Raw genomic sequence first — 18,298 nt, 5'->3', positions numbered from 1 at the left:
CTGCTCTATATTCACTGGGGAGAAGAAACTAGTTTACCCCCGCTGCAACCCCCAACCCTCCCTAAAAACGAAATATATCAAATAAGATGTAGGTTGGGGTCCACCCGGAGTTCGGGTCCACCAGATAGCATATGAACACGTCATAAACCATGATGTTCTTTTTAAATGACAGGCAATTTGCTTTAAAACTGCAACATTTTCTCTCAGACTCGTGGATAAATGTGTAGAATAGCAGGAAATTGGCTCAGGGATTAACATTGTGTAAATATTAAGATACATATTTTTGGGGGAAAAAGTTGAGATTATCCTGTCTTTCAAGGATCCCTCTAAAACGGCAACATTTTGGCAAAATGTGTAAAATAGCATGAGATAAACTATAAAACCGCCGTGGGCGTACATCACGTTGCGTTTGGAAGCAAGGAGTTTGGGTAGCCAGGCAAACATTACATGACGCTGGTCTTTACGCCTTCATGGGGTGTGTTGCGCTGCTGGAAACATCAAAGCGCAGGCGTAGACTCTGGAGGTATGATTACTGTACATGGCCATCGATGCCGCTGGATAAACCAAACCAGCGATGTAAATAACAGCGACGGAGGCGGTGGATCTAACATGCCTAATTCTATCACAGCTTGACATGAGAAAATAATACATGGCATCTGGGTTTATCCCCTTGGCAAAACCACCGCGGCCGTCCTTTTATGCGCGTCTCCGAATTTGGCTTTGACAGCTCACCGGATGGTTTTCTTAATTTGACGCACGAACCTAATCACACGACGGGCGGTTTTATCTAATAACCCACTTGGGAAAAACGGGTCATTATGACCTTAGTATCCTCATCTAAAAGAAAACCATTGGATTGTTTTTCCGCAGCAGCGTTCTGCTTGCATTTCTTGCTGTGGATTGTATGCGCTGTGTCCGGAGAAGAGCATCATCAGTTCAGCGTTGAGGTAAGATAAATGGCCTGCTAGTGCTTCGCGGCTGCTCATCATAAATTACTGTGCACTCTCCTCTGCTCGGGTGGCAGCGCTTTGCGCGAAAAACAACATTAACTGTAGACGAGGGTTGTTATTTGTCTGCTACATCATCACTGAAGTATGGTGGATGGCATGGCAAATGTATCTGATTCGGATGGATCTTTCAAGACGCGCGGAACATCGAAATTATTATGCGTTCTATTCTTCTTCTTTTTTTACAATCACAAAAACAACATCGGATGCTGTTGGCATTGTTTTGAACGAGATGGTCCAGCGCCCTTCCGCTCAGTCAGCTCATGAGCTGACACCGTCTGTAATATTTGTTATCATACATACTGTAAATATATATGTAGTATACTGTATATACTAGTATTCTATAAATTACCTACGCAACTGGGTGGGTTTATGGTTGTGCAGATTAAGATGTGATCCAAGTTGCGTAATAGGATAGATCGGGTTGAATATATTGTACCATATTAATTGCTTCTGTCATATTATCTGTATAGGCCTAGTCTACTGTAGGCTATTCTCTCTCATCCCTCAAGTCAAATGACACTGTTAAATGCCACGTTCTGGCATCGGATCCTCATTTATTCCTTTGTGCTGTGAACCAGAACCTGGGCCTTAGCTGTACACAGACAAAACAAACAAACAAACAAACAAACAATTGGCTACATCTGATTGAGGGATGGTGGAAAGATGGACAAACAACAACAAGACATTTGGCTCAGTGAGCAGCGGAGAGCAAGCGATAGAGATACAGGGATAGAGGGAGGGATGAGGGAGAGATAGATGAAGGATTAGCGGGAGCGTCTCATAGGCTGGGTAATGATGGCGATTGCCCGGCAGCAGCAGTTGGTTGGCAGTGTGGACAGCTGTGGCGGAGCGTGGCTGCCTGCCTAGCCGCCACCTCATGGCTCTTGGCTACGGTAAACAGGGGATTGGGTCTGACAATGACCCCTGGACGACACTGAATCTCTGCTTTACTCAGGAGTGCAGTGGTGGCAGTGTCACTCTGTGTGGGTGGCAGCTTTGACCAGTGGTGGTTATAGGTAGAAACACAGAGTGAATGTTATTGGGAACTGATTCGGGTAACTGGGCATAGCCATGTGGGTTACAATGTTCAGCCTTGAATACTGGACTTCGGTCCATCCTAATATGCAGAAGATCTGAACCTGAACTAGGCATTTTCTCTGTCAGTGTCACTGTGTGTGGGGTGGAAACTTTGAGCGGTGGTGGTGATAGACAGCCCTGAGTGTTCCTGTAACTCTGGTATACTGTAGCCCGTAGGACGTGGCTTACAGGCTACACTTCCGTCTCGAGAGTTATGAACCTGGACTGTACGATCAGTTTGACTCACACTCGAGACGTTATGAACAAGGACAGACATGCGTCCGTTTCATGCTGTCATTTCCATCTTGGTGACAATGACCAAAATGTAGCTTATAACTCACGTAATAACAAAGTAATAGCAGCATTTGTCATGACTCTCTCCCTCTCTCCTCTCTCTCTCTCTCTCTCTCTCTCTCTCTCTCTCTCTCTCTCTCACTCTCTCTCTCTCTCTCTCTCTCTCTCTCTCTCTCTCTCTCTCTCTCTCTCTCTCTCCTGTAGGGATGGCTACAGAAGTACGGCTACCTGCCCCACACAGACCCCAGAATGGCTGTCCTGCGCTCAGCCCAGACCATGCAGCAAGCCATAGCAGCAATGCAGCGCGTCTACGGCCTCAATGTCACAGGGACACTGGATGAGAGGACCACATAGTGAGTAGATACACGCACACTTACATGCACGCACGCACGCACACTCACACACACACACTCACTCACTCACTCACTCACTCACTCACTCACTCACTCACTCACACACACACACACACACACACACACACACACACACACACACACACACACACACACACACACACACACACACACACACACACACACACACACACACACACACACACACACATACACACACACACATACACACACATACACATATACATACACATACACACACAAACACACACACACACACACACACAGAATGGCACTGATGTATCAGTGAAAATAGGAACACAAAAACGTAATTATCACCAATGATAAATGTATGTAGCCTACATGGACTTATTAGCTCCAGCATCTCTAACTAGCAGCCCATTGAGATCATAACACTTTTCATTCTTCTCTTTCTTGCTTAAATTGATGAAGTGATATCACACTAAGGTGAGGCTCTATCTTTTTCATATTATCTCTGAGCACAGTATTCCATATGTGTTACATGGGTTTGAATGTAACTAGATCAGTCATTGAAGCTCTAACCTGGCCAACACAGTCTCGCCACTTTTTCTCAGAATGGAAAGAACCATTTCAGTCAACTCGATGTCACATTTTTATGGTCATATATTTACTTTGTTTTGTACTATAATATTTGTTTCGCTCCCAGAAGCAATATAGGGTGCTTTCGGAAAGTATTCAGACTTTTTCCACGTTTTGTTACGTTACAGCCTTATTCTAAAATTGATAAAAGAAAACATTTTCCTCAGCAATCTACACATAATACCCCATAATGTGTGACAGCGAAATTACAAGATGATGTTGTATGCTGTTATTGCATCAAAGTGTTGTTTTATGGAATAGGTTCTTAGAACACTGTCATCTGTGTATGTTCTTCTGAGTTGGGCATCTGGGGGCTTAATGCTGACAGTGGATTTACGATGCATTTGGTGATCAAATCTAAAGAAAGCATTAGTGAGTTAGTGTTTGTGTTCTGGGAGGTCCCAGGGTGGAGATGGCTCGGGTATGGATAATTATGAGAGGAACCTTGTTTTGGGGGTCAGACCCTGGTTTTCACACAATGAGAACATTCTATACAGCAGATACTGTCTGCTGTGAATTATTAATTTATTTCATATAAAATCCTAACAAATCCTAACCCATTTCACACATCTGTTGTTTGTCATGAACATTCAGGAGGATGTACTTTGTTATAAAATACTGTGGGTCAAATCCGCTCGTTGGGCTCTCAACTAATCATCTAAGGGTGGTTCGTCGACCAGCTTTATTATTGCAAAAATGAATCAATGTTATTAATACTTTTTGAATAAAGTAAAATCCTGATTGGTGATTGATCTTGTCTCTCCTCATTATTGATTCGAATTTCCACGACAAATGACAAGGTGAAAACATTTCTTTTAAACATTTTTGCAAATGTATAAAAAAACAAAAACAGAAATACCTTATTTACATAAGTATTCAGACCCTGTCTGAACCACCAAGTCTCTTCCTAGAGCTTGCCCCCCGGCCAATCTGAGCAATCGGTGGAGGAGGGCCTTTGTCAGGGAGGTGGCCAAGAACCCAATGGTCACTCTGACAGAGCTCTAGAGTGACAATTGAGACATGGATTGTGTATGTGTGCCATTCAGAAGGTGAATCGTCAAGAAAAATATTTAAGTGCCTTTGAACGGGTATGGTAGTAGGTGTCAGGCACACTGGTTAGAGTGTGTGAAGAACTGCAACGCTGCTGGGTTTTTCACGCTCAACAGTTTCCCGTGTTTATCAAGAATGGTCCACCACCCATAGGACAATGCTTTCAACAACTTGTAGAGTCCATGCTCCGACGAATACAGGTTGTTCTGAGGGCAAAAGGGAGTGCAACTCAATATTAGGAAGGTGTTCCTAATGTTTTGTACACTCAGTGTATATTATAGTGGGAAGTACTAGTCCCATTGTCCACTTCACTGCAGTATGTAAGACCGTGTGTTTGGTATTCTAGTTCAGAGTAGTTCTTGATGTGGCATCAGATATAACCAGTCAAACATCCTGTAGGTTCACTACATGACTAAAAGTATGTGGTCACTTGCTCGCCGAACATCTCATTCCAAAATCATGGGCATTAATATGGAGTTGGTCCCCCCTTTGTTGCTATAATAGCCTCCACTCTTACGGGAAGTATTTCCACTAGGGGACTTGCTTCCATTCAGCCACAAGAGCATTAGTGAGGTCGGGCACTGATGTTGGGCGATAAGACCTGGCTCGCCGTGGGCGTTCCAATTCATCCCAAAGGTTTTCGATGGGGTTGAGGTCAGGGCTCTGTGCAGGCCAGGCAAGTTCTTTCACACCGATCTCGACAAACCATTTCTGTATGGACCTCGCTTTGTGCATGGGGACATTGTCATGCTGAAACAGGAAAGGGCCTTCCCCAAAAGTTGGAAGCACAGAATTGTCTAGAATGTCATTGTATACTGTAGTGTTAAGATTTCCCTTCACTGGAACTAACGGGCCTAGCCCGAATCATGCAAAACAACCCCAGACCATTATTCCTCTTCCACCAAACTTTACAGTTGGCACTAAGTATTGGGGCAATTAGCGTTCTCCTGGAATCCGCCAAACCCAAACTGTTGTCCTCCTCTTCCCTCCATTGTCCTCTTCTTCAACCTCCACTACTTCCTTTGTTCTTAGTTGGATGAAGAGGCCGAGGTGTGGAAATCCAGACAAACTAAAGGGCATTTCAAGGTCGCGGAAGCGGAGGTACGCACTGACGGGGCAGAAGTGGCAGCGAACACACATCACTTACAGGTGAGAAATGTAGGCCGGCACATGCACGCACATACACATCACCTACAGGTGAGAGACTCATTCCAGCAGCCTTGATGGTTACCATGACAACCAGCCGTTAGTCAGATTAGCCAAGGGTTATTATAGGGTTCTGTGTTTGTCAGTGTAGTTATTAATTTGTGCTCTCTCTTCCTCCTTGGTGTCACATTCCCTCAGCGTTGCCTTAGAGATAGCACATATGGTCACACACGCGCACACATGCACACACACAAACCCACACCCAACTACCCACACGCACACACACCCACACGGCCACCCACACGCGCACACCTGCACACACGCACACACACACACACACACATTGATATACATAGAGGAAGAGTTGTTTGTGTGTGAATAGAAGTCAAGTCAGAGGACAGAATAAAGTGATGTAATGGTTTTCAACTTTCTTCTTCTTTGCATTCCATTGCATTCCTTTGCAGTTATCTTTCATTTCTCCTTTTAAGAGTACCAGAAGACAAACTGCCAAATTTGAATAGCAATGACTATCGAGGACGAGGACAACTTTTACTTCTTCCATTTCTCTCCAAATACCTCTATGTAAATCATCCAATAATCGCAACAAAAATATTCAAATTCCCCATCTTATCACGCGTGATTAAGTTTCCACTGTTAATGGGGTCTGAGAGAGCGGGATAAGGGGTGCTGCTCGGCGCTGTGGGGAATTGACAGGTTACAGCCGTAATAGACGATAACACTGTCAATTTATTTAAATCCTTCCTTCCTTCCTGCATGTGAATTGATGAGGCACCTCTTCTAATGGAATGTCAGTCAGCCTGGCTGTCGCTGCTGACTGCACTCTCTACATGAAAATGAGTTGGGGAGAGAAAACGGGGAAGAAAATTCCTCTCGTTCTCTCTCTCTCTCTCTCTCTCTCTCTCTCTCTCTCTCTCCCCCTCTCCCTCTCTCTCTCTCTCTCTCCCCCTCTCCCTCTCTCTCTCTCTCCCCCTCTCCCTCTCCCTCTCCCTCTCTCTCTCTCTCTCTCTCTCTCTCTCTCTCTCTCTCTCTCTCTCTCTCTCTCTCTCTCTCTCTCTCTCTCTCTCTCTCTCTCTCTCTCTCTCTCTCTCTTTCTCTCTGTCTGCGAGCGACTGATAACGACAGCTGTGTTAAAAGTGCAGTGAAAGCTGCCGGGTTTGTTAGAATAGTTTAACACCGAAACTTTTTCGAGCGTCTCGTCAACCATTTTAAAGAATATTCTCCCCAAGCAATAGTGGGAGGGGGGGGGGGGGGGGGGGGGGGGTCAGATTTGGACTTACAGTATATGATATGTGGTGCTGTATGTGACGCTTTAGCCATCTGTTTCTTTAAAATGCTCTGTTTGCGGGGCTGCCTTGTGTTAAAGCTTTGTTGTAGCCTCCCTTCCTGCAATTGAATGACCAAATCACCCTCTAGTGGCCTCATGGGTGGAATGTTATTAATATATTTTTGAATGTCATAATTAATCAACATTCTTTTTTTTAAATGCTGAAAATTCAGTGTTTCTATGTCAAATGGTTTGTTATGTTTTAGTCTTCTGTGATGTATATAAAGTGTCATATTGGGATGCAAACTCAACATTTAATAGATATCTGACATGGTACAGGTGTCTTCTTTTTTTAAAGCCCATAACCATGTGTGTGAGGTGCATACTTTTGTTTCAAAGTAGATTTGTTTAAGACTGTGACCTTGATTTAGCCCACTGCAGTAAAAATTATGAATGAATGTGTGTATAATTGTTCCGGTTAGATAAGAATAGGAGTTAAATCTTTCTAAGGAGTAAAATATTTTTCTTATATTACTGTCAATGTCTTATAAAAAAAAAATGGCCTGTAAAATGTTGCTCTCATCTAGCTGGTGGTACCATCCAACCTCCCAATAACCCCCCACCCAGGATGGATCACACAATCTGTTTTCCACTTTTATCATATCCCCTATCCCTTTCTCTCCTAACATCAGGTATTTATTGTAAAACATGTTGTCAATGTAAAAAATAATATGTTCTTAATTGACTCACCCTCTCTTCCTCCCTCAGCATAAAGAACGTCACGCCCAAAGTGGGCTCCAGGGAGACCCACGATGCCATCCGGCGTGCGTTTGACGTGTGGCAGGGGGTGACGCCACTTCACTTTGAGGCCGTCCCTTACAGCGCCCTGGAGAGTGGCAGGCGTGATGTGGACATCACCATCATCTTCGCCTCAGGTGAGAATTGTATTGAATGGTGCCTGGGAGAGGAAAACTGAAACTATGTCAATGACGGCCTAATCCCGTTCTCCCCATGTCAACTTTGAAGTTAAATTAAATTGATCTCACCTCAGGTTTCCATGGCGACAGCTCACCCTTCGACGGTGAGGGCGGGTTCCTAGCTCACGCCTACTTTCCGGGCCCTGGGATCGGAGGGGACACCCACTTCGACTCAGACGAACCCTGGACCCTGGGGAACCCCAACCACGATGGTGAGAGATGGAAAGAGGGAGAGAAAGGGGGAAGGAGAAAGAGGGAGTGGAGAGGGGGTGGGGAGGTTCAGAGAGAAAGATTAAAGGAATATAGTTGTGAGAGAATCATATCAAAGACTAACAAGTCCAAAAATGGATACAGTCCAGTGATGTGCGGTGAGGTCGGTGGCTGGGTAGGCACTGGCTAATATCAATGCCAGATTTACTCACAAATTCTCCATATAACAGATAGCTCCAACAACCAGTGACATAAGCTATTAACCGAAATGAACAAAAAACATCACCAAATGTAAATACCAATGAAGCTAAGATACACAAGCGATAGCCTCCTATGGCAGCATATTTCATATCATCCAACAAAATGACACACTGTTCAACTCAGCCGTAGGCCGATGTAGCGTCCACAGTTACAACTGATGTCACTAAAATACCAATGTATGGACACATTTAATCCGAATAATTTGCAACACACACACACACGCACACATACACACACACACACACACACACACACACACACACACACACACACACACACACACACACACACACACACACACACACACACACACACACACACATAATAATATTATTAGGTGAAATATTATTACACACAAATACTGTATATAATAAATAAGGTGTTAACCAAATGTCCATATCAACAATCGCAAATGACTGAAAAGTGTCTCATCAAAACGGAATTCTAGCTTGATAAATCAAATGCATCAAAGGGATGTTGTCCGTTAATCAAAACCATAAACAAGCTAGACACCTTTAGGAAATGAAATACATATTAAAGCCACTAAAGTACAGACAATGGTGAAAATGAGGAAGTAAGCTACAAAGGAAAATCTTTTATTAAAGGTATCTGAGGCTGTGGCCAGGATTCAGCACTGCTGAATGGACAGCGCCTTGTAGGCAACTAATGTGATAGCCTACAGGTTAACTCCTTTGTGCTGAATGGTAAGCAGCACTATTCTCATGTTCAGTCAACAGTAACCTAACTGGGGGGGAAAAATGCATTTAGACCTACCTTGGCTTGGAAATGAAGTCCATTCGTCTGTCCGTCAGGGTGAACCTCTCCGTGGTAGTGTTGTGGAAGTCTTATTCATTCCTTTTGAGTTTGAAAGTCAAAGTGAGTCCTTCCACTGTTTTGAAAATGATTTAACAGTGAATAAATGGAACTTCGGGCACTTTTTCTCTTATCTTGGCCTGCACCCCATTAAGCTGAGATGCCATCACTGAGGATCCATTGTATGTTTGAGCTAACCAGCTTTTCAACTCAGTTGTACTTCCCCAACACTCCCAATACATAATCCGCCAAGGCCGCAGCTCGTTTGCCATCACTCAATAGTGCAGAATGATTAACCAAAATGTTGGTTATTAAACAAATAATTGACCGACGCACCATTTCTCTAGAGAGAAATCAAATCATTCACGTGAGAAATAAAGTCAAGAACTATGTGGGACGCTGGGCTGAATGGAGTTGGAGTTTTCATGAAGCAAATATTCAACCTAGTTCAGCGCATAAACGTGGTAATTAACTACAATGACCATAATCCATTGTGCCTGTTCTTTCTGGCTCGGACAGAGATAGATACACTTTTACACCTGCTACATTAGGTTAGATACACACAGACCACATAGACCACATGAAAGAGGAATGTACACAACAGTGACGAGAGGGATAGAGACAGTTTGTGAAAGTATGCCTTATCTACTTTGAAGAGCTAGTAAAATGATTTAGTCAAACAGCTCTGCAGCATACTTAGGCAGGTTAGCCTAGATAAATAGGATGACTGAAGACAGTACAGTATAAGGAGGACAGAGATAATGTTAGATGGTCTGGCTGGCTGGCTGGCTGCTATTGCTACTGAAATCATTTCTATGGGTGTTTACCAGAAGATACCGACCCTACCTTTACAGTTGTTTACACTGAGCTGCACTAGGGTCGGAACACAATCATGGTTACTTTAAGACACTGTGGAGCCAGAGTGATATATGGGTCGGAAAATGTATCTCAATGTAGGGGTGTGATATGCCACTGTACTCCAAATTGTATCTTTATCCACACTGATACATTGAGAAGATTAAAATAATAATAACAACAAAGAAGCTAATTGGCTGAGAATGACATTCCAAAATGGCTGCTGTGGCTACTGCTAGCTAGCATAAGGACGAAAATGGCAGTTTTCCGAACTAATAATCGAGCTGAAACCGAAACGACCTCGAAAAGCACTAATCGCTAGGCACTATCCCTCACATCATTCAATTTCCAAAACGCCTCCTTGATTTTGCTTTTAGCCACATAATGAAAAATCACAGAGGTCTGGGCTTTGTTTGTAACATCTGTGGTTTCATCTACTTCTACTGCAACAAATGGGGCTACATTAATCTCATCTTCAATGTCCTTTCGAATCATATCAAAAACTGCTTCAATCAAATCATTCTGTGTTCTGTTTGATAACCGAAAACACAGTGGAAGTTTTTTTTAGCAAGCTTGTACTCAAATTAAATTAAATTTTACAACAGGTGTAGACCTTACAGTGAAATGCTTACTTACAAGCCCATATCCAACAATGCAGTTTTACGAAAAATATGTGTTAAGTATTATAAGAAATAAAAGTAACAAATAATTAAAGAGCAGCAATAAAATAACAATAGCGAGGCTATATACATATATACCGGTACAGAGTCAATGTGCAGGGGCACCGGTTAGTCGAGGTAATATGTACATACATGTATGTAGAGTTAAAGTGACTATGCATAGATAATAAACAGAGAATATCAGCAGTGTAAAAGAGGAGCCTTATGGCTTGGGGGTAGAAGCTGTTGAGAAGCCTTTTGGACCTAGACTTGGCGCTACGGTAACGCTTGTCGTGCGGTAACAGAGAGAACAGTCTATGACTAGGTTGGCTGGAGTCTTTGACAATTTTTCGGGCCTTCCTCTGACACCGCCTGGTATAGAGGTCCTGGATGACAGGAAGCTTGGCCCCAGTGATGTACTTGGCCGTAAGCACTACCCTCTGTAGTGCCTTGCGGTCGGAGGCCGAGCAGTTGCCATACCAGGCAGTGATGCAACCAGGATGCTCTCGATGGTGCAGCTGTAGAACGTTTTGAGGATCTGAGGACCCATGCCAAATCTTTTCAGTCTCCCAAGGGGGAAAAGGTTTTGTCATGCCCTCTTCACGACTGCCTTGGTGTGTTTGGACCATGATAGTTTGTTGGTGATGTGAACACCAAGGAACTTGAAGCTCTCCACTACAGCCACGTCGATGAGAATGGGGGTGTGCTCGGTCCTCCTTTTCCTGTAGTCCATAATCATCTCCTTTGTCTTGATCACATTGTGGGAGAGGTTGTCCTGGCACCACACGGCCAGGTCTCTGACCTCCTCCCTATATGTGATCAGGCACTGTTGTATCATCAGCAAACTTAATGATGGTGTTGGAGTCGTGCCTGGCCATGCAGTCATGAGTGAACAGGGAGTACAGGAGGGGACTGAGCATGCACATCTGAGGGGCCCCTGTGTTGAGGATCAGCGTGGCGAATGTGTTGTTACCTACCCTTACCACCTGGGGACGGCCCGTCAGGAAGTCCAGGATCCAGTTGCAGAGGGAGGTTTAAATCCCAGGTTCCTTAGCTTAGTGATGAGCTTTGAGGGCACTATGGTGTTGAACGCTGAGCTTCATTCAATGAAAAGCATTCTCACATAGGTATTCCTTTTGTACAGGTGGGAAAGGGCAGTGTGGAGTGCAATTTTGTTCTTTTGTTTTTGCTTGTCAGCCGGAATCAGGAGCATAGAATTATGGTCAGATTTGCCAAATGGAGGGCGAGGGAGAGGCTTTGTACGCGTGTTTGTGTGTGGAGTAAAGGTGGTCTATAGTTTTTCGCCCTCTGGTTGCACATTTAACATGCTGGTAGAAATGAGGTAAAACAGATTTAAGTTTCCCTGCATTAACCCCGGCCAATAGGAGCGCCGCCTCTGGATGAGCGGCTTATGGCCGTATACAGCTCATTGAGTGCGTTCTTAGTGCCAGCATCGGTTTGTGGCGGTAAATAGACAGCTACGAAGAACATAGATGAAAACTCTCTTGGTAAATAGTGTGGTCTACAGCTTATCATGAGATACTCTACTTCAGGCGAGCAAAACCTTGAGACTTCCTTAGATACCGTGCACCAGCTGTTGTTTACAAATATAAATAGACCGGCACCCCTTGTCTTTACCAGAGGCTACTGTTCTTTCCTGCTGATACAGTGTATAACCTGCCAGCTGTATGTTATTCATGTTGTCGTTCAGTCACGACTCGGTGAAACATAAGATATTACAGTTTTGAATGTCCCATTGGTAGGATATACGTGCTTGTAGTTCGTCTATTTTATTATCCAATGATTGTATGTTGGCTAATAGGACCGAAGGTAAAGGCAAAATACACACTCGTGGTCGGACCTTCGTCCTCTATATCTCCGTCTCTTTCTCCTGGGAATGACGGAGATGAGGGCCTTCTCGGGTGTCTGGAGTAAATCCCTCTCGTCCAACTCCTTGAAAAAAAATAATCTTTCAATACAAGGTGAGTAATCGTTGTCCTGATTTCTTGAAGCTCTTTTCGGTCAGAAGAGATTGTGGTAGAAACATTATGTGCAAAATAAGTTACAAATAACGGGAGAAAACATACACAATAGCACAATTGGTTAGGAGACTGAAAAATGGCATCCATTCTCTCCGGCGCCATCATTACTGCAAAATGGTAACTCTTGTTTCCCTAGATAGCATGTTGCTCTAATAAGGTCCTTCAAAATCTCACAGTTTTCCTTAACCTTAGCATTGTGGATGGTCACTAGCATTGTGGATTGTCACTTGTTGTTTTTGCCCATCATTTAACGCCAGATCGATCAAGTGTTCTCAAAAGTTTTTAGGGTGATCTGGTGTTGAATGTGCGATGCAGACTTTTCGTGTTTGTTGAGGGCATTGGTCAGGTTGTTGAGATTGCAGTAGCCTGCCTTCCACCCAAATGTTGTCCCCGGTTGAGAAGAGCAGGCAGGAGAAAGAGTACAGGCGGCTTCTAGTAGCGCAGTCACACAGCCACTCTTTTATTTCACACCACTTTTGTTTAAACGGTTGTATGATTTTCTGTCCCTTCCTCAGGTGTTGGTCTCCCTCTCTGAATTATATAAAGTTGTCTTTGGAAATCTAAGTGTTTTCATAGTCCCCAAATCCAGAAAAAAATTTCAAGAAAGCGTACAGTATTATATAGAGCCATTATTGCATGGAACTCCCTTCGATTTCATATTGCTCAAATGAACAGCAAAACTGGTTGAAAAAATGTTATAAACAACACACGGCACAACTCCTCTCCCCTTTTGCACCTCGATATTTTGTGTGTACTGTATGTATTGATATATAGCTATGAGTGACATTTTTACATGTATAGTATGTAGTTCTGTCCTTGAGCTGGTCTTGTCTATTAATGTTCTGTATTAATGTTTGGTGTGGACACCAGGAAGAGTAGCTGCTACTTTCGCAACAGCTAATGGGGATGCTAATAAGATACCTAATACATACAGTAACTTGGAATTTTTTTGAGGTACAATAGTGTCCATTTTGTCATGTTGTTTTTGCTAGCAAGCTTCGTTCAGTTTAAGGGATGCACGCGTCAACATTATGTAGACATGCCCAAATGTGCAGAGCTTTCCCACAAAACATGTTTAGGCAACATGCAAAATATGAAATCCACTCAATGCAACAAATGTCAGCTAGGCAAAGCAGTGAGTCCTACCCTGACCCTGTCCGTTAACAGTGACTGGAATCATGAACGGCCATGTGCATCAACGATTTGAATGGATTTTAAAGGATGGGAAGGAAGGAATGCATACCGTGGTGTCTTTCCTGAGGTTTTGATGCAGCTTCTGCACATTTTGGGATTTTGAGCTTAAAAACCGCCAGAATCACCGATAAATAAAAAAATAAAAAAATAGAATTACCATTTTTTATCTAATTGTATTTTTTATTAGGCTTTTCATAACAGCTTTAATTTTATTAGACTGCCTACCCTGACTGCACGTCACTGATAGAGTCTGCATTTCAACAGGCTGCATTGTATTGCACCACACTCTGCTGTTATCAGATATAAACCCTCACATTTTTATTCTGTTATGCTCAGGGAGTGTATTGTACTGTAGCTGCAGGGCAGGGTGGAGTGGGGATCCAGCCTGCAGCCCTAGAGAGCTGCTGCTTGAAGAGGGTAATCAGATCCCTCTCTCAGCCCTGTCAGCCTTCATCCATCCACCGTCAGGCAGCACTTTACTTTAATTACCCTGCTGCCAGCCTGCTCTGCTCTGGCTGCCTTTAGTACTGCCTGCGGAACAGCACATCTAGAGGGCTGTCAGGCAGCATTAACTGGCACAACACTACCACTTAGATAGGCAGTCCCCTCCTAGGCCGCCTGCCTGTCAGTGTGCAAAGGGCAATTAGCAGCCAGTGTTTTGTTTGTTTCTTGGTTCAGCTTTTTGTCCTGTAGCCCCCTATCACTTCTCCTCAGTTGCTTCTTGTTATTATCTCTGATTCAGATTTCTCTCTACATGTTGTTTGAAATCATGGCTACCCATACAGAATATACTCTGGTTCAATCCTTTGCCTCAGCTTGTGTGTGTAAATCAATGACTGTAAAACAGAGCTGCCAACTAAGGGTTTAGCTGCATGTTAAGAATTGGTTAATGGGTTTTCACAGTGGTGTATGTAATCGTGAATGTTGTATGTTGACGTGTGCTAATGGTGGCCTGGTCTGTCCCCTGGGTATTATTATGGGCTGTAGTTAATGGAGGAGGATGAGGCCATGTCTTGTGGTGGCTAGTTCTGTAGGAGAGATGGAGTGGGTTGGGGGTGAAATGGGAGGAGGCAGAGTGTATGCCTGTAGGGTTGCTTATTTTACCCCTGAAAAATGCTTAATACAAATAATTGATCTTATTTCAATATATTTTTCTAGATATTTTATCTTAATAAGACGATTAGTGAAATATCTTGAAATAAGACAAATGACTTATATTAAGCCTTTTTGTTGTTGTTGATTAAAATAAGCAAAATGATCTGCTTATGAAGTTACATAAATTAGCTTGGTAAAAAAATATATAATTATCACTCAATATAAGATATTTAGTATTGCTTAAATTTCCGTTGTTGCCATGTTGTTCTGTAGCTATGATAGATGGAGTGTGTGGGGGGGTTAGGGTGGCTAGTTGTTTAGATAGGATAGAGAGAGAGAGAGGGAGAGAGAACAGAACAGAACATTGTACAAATGGCAGCAACATGCTGAATTGTGTGTACAACTTACATTTTAATATTCAAATTGGCAATACAAACTAAAATACAATAAACAACAGTTATAGGCAAAAAAAGAATGTTCATCATCAACTGATCAGCAGGCTGGGATGGCGCTGAAACAGAAATGCTCAGTCCTGCAGTGGATCAGTTCCAGTTCAGCTGAGGAGCGGGTCTGGTATGACTACTTCTCCAGGTCAACCAGTTCTTCTGGTATCTAATAAATTAAGGTCATCCAAAAACTGCAGTTTGCCTGGGTGCACTGTTGATATATTCAATAACAATCAGCGGGCCGAGCAGAGTTCATTGAGGTACAGTAGGCCACAAGATATACTGACACTGTCCGACAGCACACCATGATACCTCACCACCGGTGGTCACCAGGGAGCAGATGGAACTATTCTTATCCTGGGACTTGAACAGCTCATTGGTTAGATCCACCAGACAGTGTGGTTGATTGGCTTTGTAGACATCCATACTGTTGGGTGTCAATTTGGGGTAGGATGTCACTGAGAGCCCCTTCAGTGATAAAGCTCTCAGCTACTTTGCTCACTAGAGAGTTTAGTGGCTTGGTTTTCTGATATTTTCTGTAGACTTTGGACCTCTGGAGCAGGGTGTGCTGGTTAAAAGGAGGGCAGCAGTGCTGAGTTGATGGGTGGTCGGGACTGTGCTAATTTTGATAGTGCTTTGTTGATTTCATTTGCTGTTTGTTTTCTGTCACCTGGTCTAAGACCTTCTATGTGGAAGGTTCCCTGACTTCTGAGAGGTTGGTTAAGCCATTGATGTTCTTATGCCACTGGGCGGGATCTTGCATTTTGCGGGCTTGGATCTAATTTCTATATAATGTCTCTTTCTCAGCTAGTTGTGTAGATAGGAGGGTCAGCTGTTGCTGTTGCTAATGTGTTGCCAGTGCTCCTGGATCTTTGTGCTCCTGGCTGGAGTAGATATAATGTTGTAAAGAGCAGCCATCGCCCGGGGACATCTTCACCCAGCTAGCAAATAATGTTCTGAGAACCATATGTTTTTTAGAGCTCGGTGAGAGCATGGTTGTCCTATGGTTATTTATGGCATACAACCGTCCCACAAGTTTCTGGGAATGGTGCAGGATAGTTGCTCAAATTGTTCCAAGAAAGTTAAAGGCCCAGTGCAGGTGTTTTTATATCAATATCAAATCATTCCTGGGTAACAGAGTGTGGTGTCAGCAAAACAACCTCTCACTCAATGTCAACAAAACAATGGAGATGATTGTGGTCTTCAGGAAATAGCAGAGGGAGAACCCACCCAATCAACATCAACAGGACCGCAGTGGAGAAGGTGGAAAGATTTAAGTTCCTCGGCGTACACATCACGGACAAACTGAAATGGTCCACCCACACAGACAGTGTGGTGAAGTAGGTGCAACAGCACCTCTTCAACCTCAGGAGGCTGAAGAAATTTGGTTTGTCACCTAAAACCCTCACAAACTTTTACAGATGCACAATTGAGAGCCTCCTGTTGGTCTGCATCACCGCATGGTACGACAACTGCACCGCCCACAACCGCAAGGCTCTCCAGAGGGTGGTGCAGTCTGCACAACGCATCACAAGGGGGTAAACTACCTGCCCTCCAGGACCCCTACAGCACCCGATGTCACAGGAAGGCGAAAAAGATCATCAAGGACAATAACCATCCAAGCCACTGCCTGTTCACCCCGCTACCATCCAGAAGGCGAGGTCAGTACAGCTGCATCAAAGAGACTGAATCAAAGAGACTGAAAAACAGCTTCTATCTCAAGGCACTCAGACTGTTAAATAGCCATCACTAACACAGAGACGATGCTGCCTACATACAGACTTGAAATCATTGGCCACTTTAATAAATGGATCATTCGTCACTTTAATAATGCCACTTTAATAATGTTTACATATACTGCATTATTCATCTCATTTTGATTTTTTAAAAATATTTTGATTTTTAATATTTTACCTTTGTTTAACCAGGTAGGCAAGTTGAGAACAAGTTCTCATTTACAACTGCGACCTGGCCAAGATAAAGCAAAGCAGTTCGACAGATACAACGACACAGAGTTGCACATGGAGTAAAACAAACATACAGTCAATAATACAGTACAAAAACAAGTCTATATACAATGTGAGCAATTGAGGTGAGATAAGGGAGGTAAAGGCAATAAAAAGGACATGGTTGCAAAGTAAATACAACATAGCAATTAAAAGCACTGGAATTGTACATTTACAGTAGGTGAATGTGCAAAGTAGAAATAATGGGGTGCAAGGGAGCAAAATAAATAAATAAATAAATACAGTAGGGAATAAGGTAATTGTTTGGGCTATTTATAGATGGGCTATGTACAGGTGCAGTGATCTGTGAGCTGCTCTGACAGCTGGTGCTTAAAGCTGGTGAGGGAGATAAGTGTACACTACCGTACAAAAGTTTGGGGTCACTTAGAATTTCCTTGTTTATGAAAGAAAATCATTTTTTTTTTGTCCATTAAAATAACATCAAATTGATCATAAATACAGTGTAGACATTGTTAATGTTGTAAATGACTATTGTAGCTGGAAACAGCAGATTTTTAATGGAATATCTACATAGGCGTACAGAGGCCCATTATCAGCAACCATCCCTCCTGCGTTTCAATGGCACATTGTGTTAGCTAATACAAACTGAAAACTGTGAATTGAACATCCTTGGTGATCTCTACTGCCTCTGATCTGGCGTACTCACAAAACACAAATGCTTTATTTGTCAATTATGTCTGAGTGTTGGAGGTAGCCCCTGGAAATGGTGCCATCTGGTTTTCTTAATATGAGGAATTTGAAATGAGTTATACTTTTAGTTTTGATACTTAAGTATATTTTAGCAAATACATTTACTTTTGATACTTAAGTATATTTCAAACCAAATACTTTTAGACTTTTACACAAGTAGTATTTTACTGGGTAACTTTCACTTAAGTCATGT

General features: G+C 43.0%; 1 protein-coding gene across 4 annotated transcripts in view; it reads left to right on the top strand.

The window, feature by feature from the left end:
- Positions 1 to 450: 450 nt before the first annotated feature.
- LOC109872132 (matrix metalloproteinase-16) overlaps positions 451 to 18,298 on the top strand; it is a 42,456-nt gene continuing 24,608 nt past the window's right edge. For 2 of the 4 annotated variants that reach the window (XM_031807325.1, XM_031807324.1), the window contains exons 1-6: positions 451 to 947; positions 2,586 to 2,734; positions 3,188 to 3,202; positions 5,438 to 5,554; positions 7,605 to 7,771; positions 7,888 to 8,025. In XM_031807325.1, the coding sequence (XP_031663185.1) occupies positions 819 to 947; positions 2,586 to 2,734; positions 3,188 to 3,202; positions 5,438 to 5,554; positions 7,605 to 7,771; positions 7,888 to 8,025 (715 nt within the window). In that variant the 5' untranslated portion in view covers positions 451 to 818. The remainder of the gene's footprint in view (positions 948 to 2,585; positions 2,735 to 3,187; positions 3,203 to 5,437; positions 5,555 to 7,604; positions 7,772 to 7,887; positions 8,026 to 18,298) is intronic. The other 2 variants (XM_031807327.1, XM_031807326.1) reach the window with 1 other exon arrangement.

This window comes from Oncorhynchus kisutch, linkage group LG27, assembly GCF_002021735.2.
Source record: "Oncorhynchus kisutch isolate 150728-3 linkage group LG27, Okis_V2, whole genome shotgun sequence".
In the NCBI taxonomy this organism is placed as follows: Eukaryota; Metazoa; Chordata; class Actinopteri; order Salmoniformes; family Salmonidae; genus Oncorhynchus; species Oncorhynchus kisutch.
This window is presented reverse-complemented; position numbering and strand designations above follow the sequence as displayed.